Genomic DNA, 18,281 nt, shown 5'->3' with positions numbered 1-18,281 from the left:
AGACAGCATATATCTCCCACTTACCTGAAATGGCCATCACATGCATGATCATCACTGGCTGACACAGTCACCTGAAACCCCATTTTCAGAGCTACCAGTATACAAAGACAGGACAAAAGGAAAAGAAGAATATTATCTTTAACCTTTGCTTTGTGTTTTCTTTCAAGGAAATTTTCCTCCTGCCAGTTATGTACTCCAATTTGTCTCAGATTTTGCTCAAGATCCTTGAAAGACAAAAAATTAAATAAAAAAATTAACAGGAACAGTTACTTCCAGTCAAAAATGAAGTATGCTCTTATTAAATGTTGATAAAGCACAGTCAACCATTGTCAGGGAACTGACATCGGAGCTAGAGGCGGAGGGAAGGCTCTCAAATGATGCTGGAGAAGGGCCCAGCAGGGAGAGAGGCAGCTCCGCAGATGGGGAAGCAAATCAGCGCAACACCAGGGATATAGAGGGGCTGATGGGGGAATCGGCGAGAGGGCTCCAGGACTCTTCACCGGACACCAGCGGGGAGAGCACGGGTCCTCCGCTACCCACGCCCACCCTGCGCAGAAGACTTCCGCGCAGAGAGAGGAGGAGGAGACTGGGTGTCAAACAACTTTTATGTTGGAAAAGATTTAAGAAACGCCCACTGACGGATTCTGCTAGCGACTGAGGCAGCCACGAAGTGAAGGGCTGCCCAGACTGAAAGGTTTAGCAAGGCAACAAAGCCTGGAGAGGCGGCAACTTACGCATGAGCAACCCATACACATTACAACCATGTTAAAAACTGTGACCTTTTCCCATTGATGTAAACACTTCAGCTATAACATTGTACCATACAGAGGTGCTAATACCTGAACTGGTTCATCTTGTCCTCCAGGAATAATATAATTATAAGTAGGTTGGTTCTCAGTCTTTCTCTGTTTCACAATATATGTTTTGTCCTTTATATTTTTATTCTCCTTTAAAACAAGAATATATTAAATTAAAAATGTTGCTGATTTGAAAGAAATGGTAATACATGTGTAGAATTGCTTGTCTTTGAATCCTAGACACTATTTGCTCTCACACCCAAAACTCTTGTCAGTCCTATTGATCACTAAAGGGGCAGAATGGATTTCAACTGCTAAAATCCTCCCGCTACAATAGTCTAAATAGAAGGATAAACAACTTCAGCACAATTACTATCAGTTTGCCACATCTTGGAAAGGGAGGTGTGAGAAAGCTCTAGTAAAGGTTCGGTGCAGTGAAATTTACCTCTAGAGATTCTGCTTTACGTCTAATTTCATTTACTTCACTGTGGTACTGCTGACGAATCTTCTTCAGCTGTTTCAGGTATTCCTGTTAAACATTATCAGATTTTTTAAAAATGTGTACCCACTTTAGAAGCAACATGCTGTATCAGTAATATGTACGTTAACAGCAAATTTTTATGCATGTCCATTCAGGAATTCCATTGTGTTCAGGAGAGCTTATATGATGTGTAAAGGACTTTAGCAAATATCAGTACACTGTTTAAATATGCACACAAACACACAACTATGAATATTTTACGCCTCTCTTAAACAGAAGCTTCCAAAGCATGACGGCACACTACTTTGGGAACTAAATGACCTTTCACTGGTGTTATGTACTGAGTTGAATAGGATCCAAACTGCAGCAGTCTGATTGGTCCTAGAACAATAGGATTCAGAATGCAGCAGTCTGATTGGTCCTAGAACAATGCAGCAGTATGATTGGTTGGCAGGAACCACCCAATCCTGCTCCAGATAGAAGTGAATCCACAACCTGATTGGCTTACAGTAGAATTCTGGAATTAGCCAATCATGTGCAGCCCATTGTGTAAATAATGTATATAAAGCAGATACTGTGAGGGGACTTCCATTCATTCCTCCTCACCACTATGAGCTGAATAAAGAGCATGAAATCACTTTGCGACTCTGAGTATATTTCAACTTGCATGAAGTGGTCTGCTCAATAATAATAATAAATTTATCTAAGTAGCTGCCAAACTGATAGGTGGCATATTAAATAAACAAATGCCAAAGCCTTTGAGAACACCTAAAATAAGTAAAAGAGCAATCCAAACTCCTGGCAGCAAAGGGGCTTGATAGAATAGTGGAGTTGCTCCTGGAGCTCTGCCACTCATGCCAGTTTGCCGGGTGTGGGGGGAGAAAACTTCAGTGGAGAGGCCTAGATCAGGCCTACTACAACAACTTACTGGTAGCTGGGCTGGCTACCTTGACCAGCCCAGCTCTGCCCCTTCCCCACCCTCTCCCTGTTCCCAAAATGTCCCATATTGGGGCTTTAGGCCAGCTTCTGCCGGGACCGCTGGGACCACATAACACCAGTCCTGAGAGATCTGCATTGGCTCCCAGTACGTTTCTGAGCACAATTCAAAGTGCTGGTGCTGACCTTTAAAGCCCTAAATGGCCTCGGTCCAGTATACCTGAAGGAGCGTCTCCACCCCCATCATTCAGCCCGGACACTGAGATCCAGCGCCGAGAGGGCCTTCTCGGTAGTGGCACCCACCCTGTGGAACACTCTCCCTTCAGATGTCAAGGAAATATCCTATTTTTAAAAGACATCTGAAGGCAGCCCTGTTTAGGGAATTTTTTAAATATTTAATGCTATATTGTTTTTAACATGTGATTGGGAGCCAGCCAGAGTGGCTGGGGAGACTCAGCCAGATGGGCGGGTTATAAATAATAAAATATTATTATTTATTATTTATTATTATTATTGTTATTATTATTATCATCATCATCATCATCATCATCATCATTATTCTGCCAGTGAGAATGCTGCCATTAGTAGCTTCAGACCACATGTAGTTTAAGCAGGTGTAGCTGGGAGCTCTGTGATGGCAGCTTGACACACCTGGGCAAGCTGAGTAGACGGGGCACTTCAACCCAGCACGGTGGATCACAGATATGGATTGCTCTACCCCACACAAGACCCCAAAAGCTAAGACTAGAAGATATAGCACTAGTTCTAGGCAATCCACCATTAATTGCCAGGGCTGATGGCTCCAAAATGGCTCCAAAATGTGTAACTACTTCTGCCCTAACAAATATGGTAGTGCTTAAAAGCAACACCACCTGTATTCCCATACTAAAAAGAATGCCTGTACTATGGTTTTGCAGTAGCAGATTTACATGGATCTATGCATAATAATAAGACTCTATGTAGTGATGTAGTGAGATAATGATGTATGGAAGTGAGAGCTGGACCATAAAGAAGGCTGATCGCCGAAGAATTGATGCTTTTGAATTATGGTGCTGGAGGAGACTCTTGAGAGTCCCATGGACTGCAAGAAGATCAAACCTCTCCATTCTGAAGGAAATCAGCCCTGAGCGCTCACTGGAAGGACAGATCGTGAAGCTGAGGCTCCAATACTTTGGCCACCTCATGAGAAGAGAAGACTCCCTGGAAAAGACCCTGATGTTGGGAAAGATGGAGGGCACAAGGAGAAGGGGACGACAGAGGACGAGATGGTGGGACAGTGTTCTCGAAGCTACCAGCATGAGTTTGACCAAACTGCGGGAGGCAGTGGAAGACAGGAGTGCCTGGCGTGCTCTGGTCCATGGGGTCACAAAGAGTCGGACATGACTAAACGACTAAACAACAACAAGACTCTATGATTCCTAGCCCAAGGGAGCACTAACATTGCTCTTTCTTACCTGTTCTTTCATTTTATTTTTTTGAGCAAGAGCTCTCAACTGCTCTTCCTTCATCTCCTGATTCTGCATTTGAAAATACTGCCGGTCAGCAGAAGATGGGCGCAATCCCTATATGCAAAATAATGGAAACATACAAAATGTAAACATTTCTGAACCCACTCCAATGAATGGAAAAGTAAAATGTAGTTGGAGGTTTTTTTCATGCTAGTGCATTTTTAAATATCCCTCTATTTGCCCATCGCTTAGCAGTTTCAGTTTGTTATTCTATCTTATTGGAAAAAATGCTTACAAGTTGCTTCTCTACTTTTATCTTGTATTGCTGGGCATTGTATCGTCTCTGAAGATATTCTGCAGGCCTGTGAAGAAACAGGAACATCAGCGAAAATCTGAAGCTGGATTCCAAGTTTTATTAGCAAACTGTACTGAATACAAAAACTATAGATTAAAAGGTTAAATTGGAAGTCTAACCTTTTCACGCTGCTTCTCTATTTTTCAGTCATAAATGGTCTAGCAATCCCATACTCTCCCCACCTGAAGCTGAATAATCATCAACCACATATATGCCCACAGGATCAATTCCCTCTGTGGGACGGGCACTGTTATAGGTGACACGTTTTGTTTTGCACTTGTAAGAAATTTATCTTTTAGCATCTCAGCACTTATATTTTGAAACTCCATGTCTACTGATACCAGATAGGCAGTGTACTTTTTTCGGCAACTGCTAAAAACATTTTTGTTTAGGCAAGTCTGTCTAGACTAGTTGGTGCTGTTATGTGTTTTAATCTGGTTTTGGCTTGTTGCTGATTTTTTTTAAAATGTTTTAAATATTTTTGTAACTTTAAAAAACTGAGCGTGTTGTTTTTATTCTTTTTGCCAACCGCTTTGAAGTTTTACTACAATTGAATGGTATATAAATGTCATGCAATAAATAAAATAAATGTTGCTGCCACAACATACGTTGCAGACAAGCCTGCTCGTATTCAGTATCACTTCAGAATTTCAAATTTGAACATGAACTTGAAATCAATGGGCTTTAGCTTACCTAATTTGGTGTGGGATCAAACTGAAAGCAAGCAAGCAAAGAAACAAACAAAATCTTGCCAATTCTTACACAGTCAAGAATACCCATGTCAAAATCATGAGATGTATCAATATTCAAGAAGAAAAAAACCCTACCAGTGAGGTGGTGGTGGTGGTGGTTTTTGTCCTTTCTGCTTATAATACTCTTCCAATCTTTCGCTGATACAAGGATCATCACCCTGCTCAAAGGGCCTTTTCTGCAAGTTTTCAAGTTTCATATAATAATGGCCATAGTGCCCCCTCATTCTGGCAGCTTCTGATTTCCCACACATCTTCAACCGAGGACCCCAGGGCTGGAACCATCATACATATTAAAATGATGAAGGCAAGAAATCCACTGACTCTGAAGTTATCCTTTTGCTAAATCATACAGTGGTGCCCCGCAAGACGAATGCCTCACAAGACGAAAAACTCGCTAGACGAAAGGGTTTTCCGTTTTTGCGTTGCTTCGCTAGACAAATTTCCCTATGGGCTTGCTTCGCAAGACGAAAACGTCTTGCGCTTTTTTTTAAAGCCACTTGAAGAGGCGCAGTTGTGACGGACCGTGCTTCGCAAGACGAAAAACATCGCAAGACGAAAAGACTCGCGGAACGAATTCTTTTCGTCTTGCGAGGCACCACTGTATTGTTAAAGCACATCACTTCCTGGGTCTAGTGATGAGCACCCAATGGTATACTTTTTCACACTCTCCAACATTTCTCTGAATTAAATAGGACGTCCTATTCCATAATAATAATTTCACTATTTATACCCCACCCATTTGACTGGGTTGCCCCAGTCACTCTGGGCGGCTTCCAACATATATAAAAACATAATAAAACATTAAACATTTAAAAAACTTCCGCATACAGGGCTGCCTTCAAACGGCTCAGGGGTCAGATAACTCCATACCCTTCTACGTTTCTCTGATGAAAATAGGGATGTCCTAAAGAAAAACGGGACATTCCGGGATCAAATCAGAAACTTGGACAACTTCTGTAAATCCGGGACTGTCCCTGGACAATAAGGGCACTTGGAGGGTCTGCCATTCTTGAAATTGAAGAAGTTTGGTCCTGATCAGTGTCTGGACACAAGACCACTGAGGACTTCATTCAAGATTCAACCTTTCTGATGAGAATCGGGGTATAAACATAAAATAGCAAGCATATCCCATTTCCCATTCTTCTGCTTGTGCTGCATCTTATGCTTTCTCTTCCCCCCCCCCAAAAAAATTATTCATTTTATACCACAAATAAAGAACACAAACAGAAAAACAAACAATACAAACAAATTCTTGTCATATCCTTATTTTTCTAAACATTGTTAAGTGGTCTTCCCCAAGTCCCCCCATCTGATTTTCATTTTACTTCATCTTTAGCAGTTTACATATATCATAATAAAAAAATTCCTTCCAATAGCACCTTAAAGACCAACTAAGTTAGTTCTTGGTATGAGCTTTCGTGTGCATGCACACTTCTTCAGATACACGGAATCTGTGTATCTGAAGAAGTGTGCATGCACACGAAAGCTCATACCAAGAACTAACTTAGTTGGTCTTTAAGGTGCTATTGGAAGGAATTTTTTTATTTTGACTATGGCAGACCAACACGGCTACCTATCTACTACTGGATACATATATCATAGTTTCTAGCCATCTTTTTTTTAATCACACTTAAGATAACTTCACATTTTATCGCTTACCAATAATATTATTTTAAAATACACTGTCTTCTACTTCTAACCCTCAACCTATATCCACTTCCAAAGCTATTCAAAGATTTAAATATTAACATATTTTTTCAAATATTCCTTAAACTTCTTCCAGTCTCTTCTCTCTGGTCTTGGAGTCTCCTGGTCAGCTCGGCAAGTTCCATATAGTCCAGCACCTTATGCTTCCTCTGTGCACACAGCATTCTGCTAAACAATATTTATGACTCCTATCAATTCATCTCATGTGAACCCATTAACTCCTTTGGCCTGCTGATGGCCTAAACAACTGAACACCACAAGTGCCTAATCATTCTCCCTACCCCACTGGTGCAATCCCATGCCTTCCTCTTGACCTAACTTTAAGAAGAAAAGTGAGCAATTTGCAAGTGCTCATGGATGTTTTATGTTAGTTGCGTGATCTGGATCAAGAGTGATCAACAGCAAAGCGTGGCTTGCACATCACTTTAAAGAGGTACAGACTTAAGGTCAAACTAGAGACAGAACATAGCTTTGAATCTGCTACTTAGGTGTTTTTTTTAATAAAAAGGTGAGAATCCTAACAGCAGCTAAGAGGGACCATTATATAGATTAGGGCCTCAGAATGGCTTTTCGGTTTTTAAAAAATACAAGGGCAGAATGAGGAAAAGAATTCCAGAATCAGATTCAAAGACACATTAAACCTCACATCTAGTTTGACCCTAATTTGCCTATTTGTCAAACACTGTTAAATTAGTCAGTACAGGAATAATAGACCTGTGGCCTTCCAGATGGTGTTGAATTCCAGCTCCCATCAGCCCCAGCAGCATGACCAATATTTAGGGATAATGGGTACTGGAGTTCAGCGACACCTGGAGGGTCACTCATCCCTGAATTAGTGCCATCTACTGGGTGGCACTGTGGGTTAAACCACAGAGCCTAGGACTTGCCGATCAGAAGGTCGGCGGTTCGAATCCCCGCGACGGAGTGAGCTCCCGTGGCTCGGTCCCTGCTCCTGCCAACCTAGCAGTTCGAAAGCACATCAAAGTGCGAGTAGATAAATAGGTACCACTCTGGCAGGAAGGTAAATGGTGTTTCCGTACGCTGCTCTGGTACGCCAGAAGCGGCTTAGTCATGCTGGCCACATGAGCTGTACGCCGGCTCCCTCGGCCAATAAAGCAAGATGAGCACCCGCAACCCCAGAGTCGGTCACGACTGGACCTAATGGTCAGGGGTCACCTTTACCTTTACTGCTGCAAAGTGAAAGCACATGACAAATAAAGAACTCTATTAAATAATTACTGTACTTTCCCACCTACAAGACACCCCCATTTGGGGGGGAGATGTATCCGTGTATAAGACACCCCCTAATTTTGACATTAATTTTTAAGGGAAAAAACCTAGTCTTATACACGGGAAAATATGGTGAATACCAAGAGAACTTTAATTACTATTATTATTATTATTACCTGATTAATAGGATCCTGGGGCCTTGAAGGAGCTTTCCATTCATTTTCATACATTATGTGTTGTTTTCTGGAAAGCATCTCCAGCTTGATTTTGGGTGAATGACGATCATGGATTCTTGATTTCTGAACTTCAGGAGCTCCTTTGATAATTCAATTAAATAAGGTTTTGATAATTATTTCCAGTATCATACTCCTATGCCCCTCCCCTTCAAAACCCCAGAATGACCAGCAGCATACACTGAGTTGGGAATCCTGTTTGGCACCAAATGTGCAGTTCGGCTCCAATTAAATATGCTCCAAAATGTGAGCACTCAGGTAATGAGAATTACTCCTGAACAATGCTTACTGAAGTACCTACCACCATCTATTTCTATTGATCTAAAACATTCTTCTAGTTCCAGTGAGAAGGAAACTGACATTACCTGGCTCAGTCTACCTCATCAGGGAAAAGGTTTAGTGTTTGCCTCTGTGGTTTGTGCACAATGCACTGGCAATACATAGGCTCACCTTTTACTAGAAGATGCATAAAATTAATGCTACCTTATAACAGCAAAGTAATAATTCTACCCATGCTTTACACTTTAGATGACAGAATCGGAGGCCTGAATTTATTTGAGTGCAATGCTTATAAACAATATATAAACTAAAGTTTCACTCTCTTGGGGAGAAAACTACACCTGACTAAAGCAGTTCTGTGATTTTAAGAACTATACCATTATATCCCAGCTCAATCATTGCAGGAGTGTTGCTGCTGATCATTCCCCCAAGCTGGCAAGGCTAATTTGACAATGACAAGAAACCAAGCTTTTAGTGTCACCAGCCCAGTTCTGTGGAATACTCTGCCAACAGAGATTCAGCAGGCCTCTTCTGTTTCAATTTTTAAATGCCTGCTGAAAACTTTCCGATTCCGTCGGCTTATACAGGCAATTAAGAATACATACTACCACAGTAGTTAACTGATTTTATCTTTTTATATGGTTTTTATTTTATGGTTTTATGTAGTTGTTCTGAACCACTTTGATATGTTCCTTATTAATTAGTGTTATAGAAATATTTCTATAAATACATAATTAAAATACCTGTTGATCCTACTTCTTACTTACAGCACCAGCAGAATGGGGCCACCACCTCAAAAGCACAACTCTTAAACTAAACGCATCTGCTCAATAGTTTTGATGCCACCGTGTCCCCAAGGGGAAGGAGCATGCAAATTCGTTATACAGCATCTTCACCGAAATTTGACTAATTAAAACAAATTTCTCTCTCTCTCTCTTAAGCATTATGCTTTCATTTATATATTTGCATATATAAACCTTAGTGAGCAACAGCTTGCCTGATGGCAGTGAATCTAGTGACCGTTTTCTGTGAATGACGGTGTGGCTGAATTCTTCCTCCATGATCTAAAAGCAAATATAACAGATTACACACACATGCATATCTATCTATCTATCTATCTATCTATCTATCTTTGCTACATCTTCGCTAAGTGTTGATTCACTAGTGTCCCAATGCACCCAAAGCTGCTTGTTCATTCTGATAATTCAAGGCAAGAGGGAACAAGCATCTTGCCTTTATCTAAAAGAGTATCTTCCTCAATATCAACTATTTTGAGGGATGACCTGTTGGTGGTGGTGGTGCAGCTGGGTGCTGCCCAGTTGGCACTACCCCATGACAGGCCCTTTTCGGTGGTGGTTCCCCATTTGTTTAATGTCCTCCTTGGTGAGGTGTTTCTTTCTCCCTCGTTATTAACCTTCAGAAAGCATTCAGAAACATTTCTGTTCACCTGGGCATTTGATGGCTCAGAGATACCATTCCCAGCAACTATTTAAAGATATTCTTCATTGTTTGGAAATATATATTTATTTTTAATCACCCTGTTTTACCACTTTGGTATTTGCCATGCTGGGCTCCTTTAATAAATTCAATTAATAAATACAGTGGTGCCTCGCAAGACGAAAAGAATTCGTTCCACGAGTCTTTTCGTCTTGCGATGTTTTTCGTCTTGCAAAGCACGGTCCGTCGCAACTGCGCCTCTTCAAACGGCTTTAAGAAAAAAGCGCAAGACGTTTTCGTCTTGCGAAGCAAGCCCATAGGGAAATTCGTCTAGCGAAGCAACACAAAAACGGAAAACCCTTTCGTCTAGCGAGTTTTTCGTCTTGCGAGGCATTCGTCTTGCGGGGCACCACTGTACATTTTCCTGCGGAAAGCAATCATTAGCAGCAACTGATGTCAGACAATCCCACTCCTCAAATGTAAATTCTACACATTCACCTTAAATGGGACAACCATGTGCAAAGTGAAAAGGAGTGTGAAAATTACCAGGGAAGGGTTTTCTCATTTGTTTGGATTGTCTGCAGCCACAGCAGACACTCACCTCAGGGGGCAGAAAATTCTTTATTTGTTTCTCCAAAAAGGGCTTTTTCAAAATGGAGTTGATAGAAGGGCGATCTCTTGGAGATGTTTTAAACAGCTGGGATACTAATGATCTTAGTTCATATGAATACTTCATAGATACTGGTGAGAAATAGCCTCTGCAGATCTTCAGCACAAGTTGAGGCAAACTCTTGCCTTCAAACTGAAATATTAAAATACAGCCATGAATAGTAGCTGCCAAGTGAAATGTGACGTTTAAATAAAAATGTTGACTCAGCATCTTTTCTGGGGAAAATATCACCATGTGGCCCGGAAAAAAACACCCCCAGATCTATAAAAACTGGCATCTCCTTCCTAGGCTGTCCAAGATTTAGAAGCATTGAAAGTTACAATTCTAACTGCTGCCTTTGAAAAGTTCCACTTGAAAAATGTTCATTCTTAGTAAATATTATATTAAACGATTTACAAATAGTCTGCTAAGGTACTTACAGGGTGCTTTAAAGTACAGAGTTCATATAATACACAGCCAAGGGACCATATATCTCTGTAAAAGAAAGTAATCACAGCATGGGGTGGGGAAACATTGTAAAACAAGAATATCCATCTCAACTCTGCTGTCAATAAACTAATTCATACTGTTCATTGAAAAACAAATACAATTCACAAAATTTATGGTCACATCCTAGGTTCCAAATTAAGAAGCTTTCTTAATAATAAGGATGGAGATATAAAGGATGACATAGAAGTTGCATAAAAGGGAAATATAACAGTTACGCTTCTAAATACATAGTCAAACTCACAGAGAGAGAGAGAGAGAGAGAGATCAGTATTACTTGCAATATGTAAGGATCACCCATGATGTTTAGTAGATTTCATGTTTTCAGGACAACGAATGCCTGTTGGGGTGGTGAGAGGATCCTTCAAGCATATGAGCTGGCAAACCTCTAAGAGCAAAGGTTTCTCACATCTGGGACATGGCATGTCCAACATGTAAGCAAGGAGTGCCTGGGGAGACAGGCCATTGGAAGGAAGACAAAACCTACAATTAAGAGATTTACTATCCACTCCTGAAAAAAGGCCTCCTTATGGGGCAATTCCAGTTGTCTAGCAGGAGGAGCGCTGAAGAATTGATGCTTTTGAATTATGGTGCTGGAGGAGACTCTTGAGAGTCCCATAAACTGCAAGAAGATCAAACCTCTCCATTCTGAAGGAAATCAGCCCTGAGTGCTCACTGGAAGGACAGATCCTGAAGCTGAGTCTCCCATACTTTGGCCACCTCATGAGAAGAGAAGACTCCCTGGAAAAGACCCTGATGTTGGGAAAGATGGAGGGCACAAGGAGAAGGGGATGATAGAGGACGAGATGGTTGGACAGTGATCTTGAAGCTACCAGCATGAGTCTGACCAAACTGCGGGAGGCAGTGGAAGACAGGAGTGCCTGGCGTGCTCTGGTCCACGGGGTCACGAAGAGTCGGACACGACTAAACGACTAAACGACAACAACAAGCAGAGGATGGAAAAGTTATGGTGCTATCATAGAATCACAGAGCTGGAAGGGACCACAAGGGTATCCTAGTCCAACCCCTGCAAGGCAGGAATCTTTTTGCCCAACATAGGGCTCAAACCCATGACAACACTGAATTCCTCCCATGATGTGGTTCAAATATGTGTGTCAGAAATATTCAGACTCACGTTTTGTTGTTATACGGCTTGTTCTCACAGATTTCAGGTGACAAGTAATATGGTGTTCCTACACAGGTCCGAGCAAATTCCATGGTACTAAAGGAGAGCAACGTTGAAAAATAATGGTTTTGACCAATAAGTTTGTTATATATAGGGAAATTGGGGTGGGGAAAGCAACTATACATGCCTACATCAATTCATCATTTAGGGACTCCAGGAACAAATTAGAACACTACTTAAACATTTCAACATGCAACAGAAAATCTGTATTCCAACCAACAGTGACATAGGAACCCTCAAATAAACCAGGATCAAAAAATGTGATTTAAGATCAGTTTGCTTAATAATCTGTTAGACTAAACCATTGTTTCCCTAGTTTAGATATAAGAGGAAACTGCAGTTTATTCAAAACTGAATTTGGAAGCTTTTAATTTGCTACCCTCATTTATTTATTTTTTACATTTATATACCACCTGTATCTTCCAAAGAACCATGGTGAACATGGTTATTGCCCTCAAATAAATGGTGCTTGATGCAACCTCTTCTCTTCATTTATTGTAAACCACTTTGAGGTTTTTTACAATCAAGTGGTGTATGCATTTTATGAATAAAAATACAGTAAGGATAAATGATTGTTTAGAGTTAGCATCAGAATAAGGCCAGTCTACATCCCACTCTCTAAACAATTCACTATCTAAAACAAACTAATCCTTTTCAGACATAGCACAGAAAGAACAATATTGAGAGTCCATAAAATAATGCTTACTTGCTCAGCATTCTCGCAATCCCAAAGTCTCCAAGTTTTGCTATCACTCCATTATTGCTGAGGAAAATGTTCTGCAATCCATAAAAGTGATGATTTATATACCGCTTAATCACAGCTGACTCTAAGCAGCGTACAAGTATGAAAATAACAATTGTTTAAAATTGCAAGATCAGAATTCGGCTAAAATGCTGCTGAAATAAAGGCTTCAGTAGGCACTGGAAGTTCAACAAGGAAGGTGTTTGTCAGCTGGAAGGGAGTTCCATAAAAATGGAATCCACAATACTTTGTAAGTCAAAACTTGGCAGCCAGGGCAGTCAGCCTGGAGTGGTGTTATATGCTCACACTGTTTTGCAGCCAGATTGCTTACTATCCCTATCCAGATAGGGGCACAGCTAGGCCACCAGTTGAAGCTGATGGAAGGTGCGCTGTGCCACTGCAGTCACCTGAGCCTCAAGTGACAGCAATGGATCCCTGTCCAAGAACAGTTGTAGTTGACATACCAACTGCAACTGGGAAAACACACTCCCCCTTTGACTTACCTGTGCTTTTACATCTCTGTGCAGAATCTTCCTGTCATGTATATGCTTCAGTCCTAAGGAGATTTGCACAAACCAACTCAAGATCTATAGGCAAAGATAAAATGTGAATACCCCATAAACCACCACCACTGTGATTTCTACTGGGGGCAAGGGGACTTCCTTTAAAAGGTACACATGACAGTAAAAAATTTTGAATTTAATATTGTATACAGTAGATATCAGAAAAAAATAAGATATACATCTCTTCGTCAAAAAGCAGGAAATAGGGATTCCAACCTCACTCTTGACATATAACCTGGACACAACTATCTATTCTACAAGGTCAGAACATACATTTAGACATTTAGACATCTAGCTAATAGAATATTTGGGATTAGAGTCAAACAACTTCCTAACCACTCACCCAGAGTAGCAGGCACACTTCATGCTCTCTGTAGTTCTAAGTAAGCCCAGTCCATGATAGGTCCATCTGTTCCAGCGCCCTCAACTTAAATCCAAAATTTGAACCCAGGACCTCAGTTTGAGGCCAGCTTTTTAAAGGAGAGCAGGGAACATGCGATTCTCTGGATGTTATTGGATCTCCCTCTCATCCCTGATCACTCTGCCAGAGGCACAAATTATTATGGCACTAATGACTTGGTGAAGGGACGCGGGTGGCTCTGTGGGTTAAACCACAGAGCCTAGGATTTGCCGATCAGAAGGTCGGCGGTTCGAATCCCCGCGATGGGGTGAGCTCCCGTTGCTCGGTCCCTGCTCCTGCCAACCTAGCAGTTCAAAAGAACGTCAAAGTGCAAGTAGATAAATAGGTACTGCTCCAGCGGGAACGTAAACGGCGTTTCCGTGCGCTGCTCTGGTTCGCCAGAAGCGGCTTAGTCATGCTGGCCACATGACCCGGAAGCTGTACGCCAGCTCCCTCGGCCAATAAAGCGAGATGAGCTCCGCAACCCCAGAGTCGGTCACGACTGGACCTAATGGTCAGGGGTCCCTTTACCTTTACCTTAATGACTTGGTAAATAAAAGAAAATGAAAGGCAGGATGCCAATCTCCTCCTTTTTCTGTGATGAATAATTGAATGGAAGACTGTAAAGAAAGGCAGTTCTTCAAAATGCAAACTTACCTTGTCCTCATCAAATAACACTCCACGCTGCAAAATTATCCTCTTCATAAGGTCACCTCCATCACAATATTCCATAATAATATATAACTTATTTTGCTCTGTAATAAAAGTATATTAGGCTTATGAACAAACTTTGCATTTACAAATACAGCAATTAACTGCTTTCATGGCAACTGGTATAGCAAACTTAACCAAAGCAATAAATCAGTGTGTTGTTTTTTTAAAAAAAAATCTTGCCACCATCACTATTTCAAAAAATGCTTAAAGTCATTTAAAGTTTAATGTTTGTACATGGTTCCTTCTATGAGCAGTGCAGTCAGGTAATAGTGATTTCAACTAAAGACCCCAAATTCTCGGGCTCGCAACAGCAAGACACATATTCCATGCCAAACAGATTAAGATCTGGCTATCTCCAATATACTGATATTACAGATTTCCCACCTCTTGACCCCCACCCTACACTAGGTATACACAGCATTAGGGTAACTAGAAGCAAAGGAAATATGCAGTGATCCTGTGTCTTTCAAACATGTGCAAGGAGCAACTGTTCATGGTTCTGCATAAAAAGCTAAACCACCCAAAATTAAAGGCACAAACGGTCCACTGTGAGATTGTTAATTTTCCACCACTGGGATGGAAATAATTTATTTAAATACCTTCCGATTACCCCTCTTCTACACAACTATTAAAGGTACACAATCCCTGTCCTCTTTTGCATCTGCTCACCCTGAGAGTTTTTTTTTAACAAACAAACAAACAAACAAAGCCATAGAAAATGAGACCTTGAAAGGCAGTGTAGAAAGCTACTATATTAGGGTGCTTCATCTTGGACAGAACAGCGACTTCTTTCTGAGAGGATTCTTTTTCTTTTCTTGGCATCTAAATTGGTTGAGAAACAAGGAAGGAGAAGCATGTGATTATTACTGTCACTTTCCCAGATGAAATTTAGAGACTTTATTTATATAGTATTGAATATTTAAATATCTACTTTTTTATTTTGTTTTGAACACATGTATACATAAAGATGGATAAATATAAAACCATTCCAAAACTAACTATATCTAATTCCCTATGTCATGAATCATGAGTGTAGATGATATACATAACATCACTCTAAAAGGTAAGCGCATTTGGGACAGGTGGAGGAGAGATTATTTACCTTTGTTAAATTGACCTCCTTGATAACACATGGTTGATTGTTATCCTTGCCTTTAGCCAAGAATACTTTGCCAAAAGATCCTTCTCCAATCATTTTAATCACTTCATACTCATCCATGTTGTGGATTTAGAGAAATGTCTGTAAAACAAAAATATTTAAGTGATAGATACTTAATACAGTGGTACCGCTGTTTACGAACTTAATCCGTTCCGGAAGTCTGTTCTTAAACCAAAACAGTTCTTAAACTGAGGTGTGCTTTCCCTAATGAGGCCTCCCGCCGCCGCTGCCCTTCCACTGTTCGGATTCCGTTCTTAGACTGAGGTAAAGTTCTCAAACTAAGACACTATTTCCGGTTTTGCAGAGTTCGTAAACCGAATAGTTTCAAAAGTTTGTCCCACAAAGATTTAAAAATGTTGATTAGGTACAATCCGAAACATTAAGAGGATATTCACACACCTACTCCATTAGAAGTGAAACAATGAAACTTATAGATTTGGGGAGAATTGCCTTTATTAAAGATTGATTATCATCACATTGACTGTGGGAGCTACAGCTACTGCACATGTGAAAGAAATATACTTCTGATTCACAAATGGCATGCAGAAGACCCCTTCTCGTCCTGTCTGCTGTGAAACACACACACATCCTGTATTCCAGCCTTTGTCAAACTGGTGTTTGGGACTAAAACTCTAGCTGGGGACTGAGGATAGTTGTAATCCAAAACATCTGGAGGCACCAAGTTGGCAAAAGGCTGCTTTATTCCATATAATACTTAATTAAACTGGAGTAAAATGAAAAGCGCATGATGCTGCTTGTGGTCCCAGGGTAGTACTGACATGTTCTATTTTTCGATAGAACACTCTTCTGTTTAAAGGCTTCCTCTAATTCAGTGTTCCCCAAACTTGGGACATCAGCTATTTTTGGACTACAAGCCCCATCATCCCTAGCTATCAAGACCAGTGGGCAGGGATGATGAGAACTGTAGTCCAAAACTAGCTGGCGACCCAAGTTTGAGAAAAACTGCTCTAATTCAAAGGACAGTCTGGTTTAAAGATAAACATCTCTAAGAACTAGAGCTAGAGTCCTGAAGTTGCACCTGAACAGCAGATTGGTCAGATACTTCCAAACAATGGTGAGCTGTATTTCATTTCTGTTTCAATTACAGCAATTATTTCTACCATACATATTATTGTGTGCCCACAAATGATATGCAAACCGGCATCCTCTTTCTCTGATGATGCATTCATTTTTCTTTGGGTCAATGTGTAAGTGGACACTCTATAACCCACAGCACAGGTTTGCAGTCACCTTGCTGAAATCTAAGCAGGTCTGTCAGGTACTTGTTTGGATGGGAGGCGCTGCCTTCAATTCCACAAAGTGGAAAAGGCTGGCTATAAAAATGTACTAAATAACACATACATGTGAAACTCGAAAAATTAGAATATCGAGGAAAAGTTCATTTATTTCAGTAATTCAACTTAAAAGGTGGAATTAATATATGAGTCTGACATGCAAAGCGAGATATGTCAAGCCTTTATTTGTTATAATTGTGATGATTATGGCGTACAGCTGATGAAAACCCCAAATTAACAATCGCAGAAAATTAGGATATTAAATGAAATCAGCAAAACAAGGACTGCAAATAGAACAATATTGGACCTCTGAGAAGTAGAAGCATGCATGTGTACATCACAATTATATTTCACCTTTCAAGTTGAATTACTGAAATAAATGAACTTTTCCACGATATTCTAATTTTTCGAGTTTCACCTGTATAATAAAAATGTGCAGAAACAATTAAGTTTTACTCAGAGCAGACCTGCTGAAATGAATAGGCCTGAGTTAGTCATGTTCATTCATTTCAACGGATCTACTCCTGAGTAAAAAATAGTTTGATGACCACCCCAGGGAGAACAAAGATCCATTTGCCACCCGAGTCATTCAAGATCCCCTTCACCCCCAATAATTCAAGTATTCTTCTCAAATAATAGGCCACTTTTTCATGCGGCAGTTCTCAAAGTGGGAATTTGCACCTCTGAATGTGACAATGGTTATCAGCAGTGCTTTTTTTTTTCTGGGGGGACGCAGACCCCTAAACATTTTGTGAATCTAAATCTGGCCTCATTGAGGGGCAGTACTTCACTATGAATAGGAAAATGAGAGTACCCCTAAACTTTTTTTTTTAAGGAAAAAAAAACACTGGTTATCAGACTTTGAGAAGCTGATCTCCCTGGATAGTTGAAATAATAAAACGAGTTCCAACAGGATTTTGAATAACTCTGCAATTTTGAATAACTGTGCAATCAGTTTTGTGACCGCTTCAATTTTTTCACGGCGCTCCTTTCTCTTCCTTAGCCCTTCACCCGTCGATCTCCGGGGCGGTTCGCAGCACAAAAAAGGCAAGATTAAAAAACAACAACACAAAATGCATATTGGAAACCAAGCATATAAGATAGAAGGCAGTGCAACTCCCCCCCCCCCCGCCCACGACGTCGTTGCTTTAACGGAGGCGAACCCGCAAGCGGGGAAAGGGGGTGGCGGTTGAGGCGGCGGCGGCGGCCTCGGGAAGGCGACCCTCCGTTTCCCACGCGCGGGTTACCCGGGGAGCCGGCTTCCGAGTCGGCACGTCGGGGGCTGTCTCCAAAGCAGGGCGCCCGGACGCCATGGGGTGGGCGGTGGGGCTAAGCGCGTCGCTCCTCGCTCGTGAAGGGAGCAGGCCCTCTCCTCCTCCCCGCCCTCCGCGTTGCCAAGGCGACGGAGGGA

At 41.1% G+C, this 18,281-nt stretch overlaps 1 protein-coding gene across 3 annotated transcripts in view; it reads right to left on the bottom strand.

The window, feature by feature from the left end:
- NEK5 (NIMA related kinase 5) overlaps positions 1–18,281 on the bottom strand; it is a 25,407-nt gene extending 7,126 nt beyond the window's left edge. Inside the window, exons 1-17 of one of the 3 annotated variants that reach the window (XM_083495143.1) lie at positions 18,038–18,281; positions 15,519–15,656; positions 15,142–15,238; positions 14,360–14,457; positions 13,243–13,326; positions 12,704–12,774; positions 11,947–12,033; positions 10,745–10,799; positions 10,257–10,457; positions 9,216–9,282; positions 7,883–8,022; positions 4,845–5,041; positions 3,958–4,024; positions 3,669–3,776; positions 1,243–1,326; positions 840–947; positions 144–224 (exon numbers count right to left, since the gene is read on the bottom strand). In XM_083495143.1, the coding sequence (XP_083351269.1) occupies positions 144–224; positions 840–947; positions 1,243–1,326; positions 3,669–3,776; positions 3,958–4,024; positions 4,845–5,041; positions 7,883–8,022; positions 9,216–9,282; positions 10,257–10,457; positions 10,745–10,799; positions 11,947–12,033; positions 12,704–12,774; positions 13,243–13,326; positions 14,360–14,457; positions 15,142–15,238; positions 15,519–15,635 (1,662 nt within the window). In that variant the 5' untranslated portion in view covers positions 15,636–15,656; positions 18,038–18,281. The remainder of the gene's footprint in view (positions 1–143; positions 225–839; positions 948–1,242; positions 1,327–3,668; positions 3,777–3,957; positions 4,025–4,844; positions 5,042–7,882; positions 8,023–9,215; positions 9,283–10,256; positions 10,458–10,744; positions 10,800–11,946; positions 12,034–12,703; positions 12,775–13,242; positions 13,327–14,359; positions 14,458–15,141; positions 15,239–15,518; positions 15,657–18,037) is intronic. The other 2 variants (XM_083495142.1, XM_083495144.1) reach the window with 2 other exon arrangements.

This window comes from Podarcis liolepis (genome assembly GCF_965112155.1).
Source record: "Podarcis liolepis genome assembly, chromosome: 3".
Lineage (NCBI taxonomy): Eukaryota > Metazoa > Chordata > Lepidosauria > Squamata > Lacertidae > Podarcis > Podarcis liolepis.
Note: the sequence above shows the minus strand (reverse complement) of the source record. Positions and strands in the feature narration are given on the sequence as shown.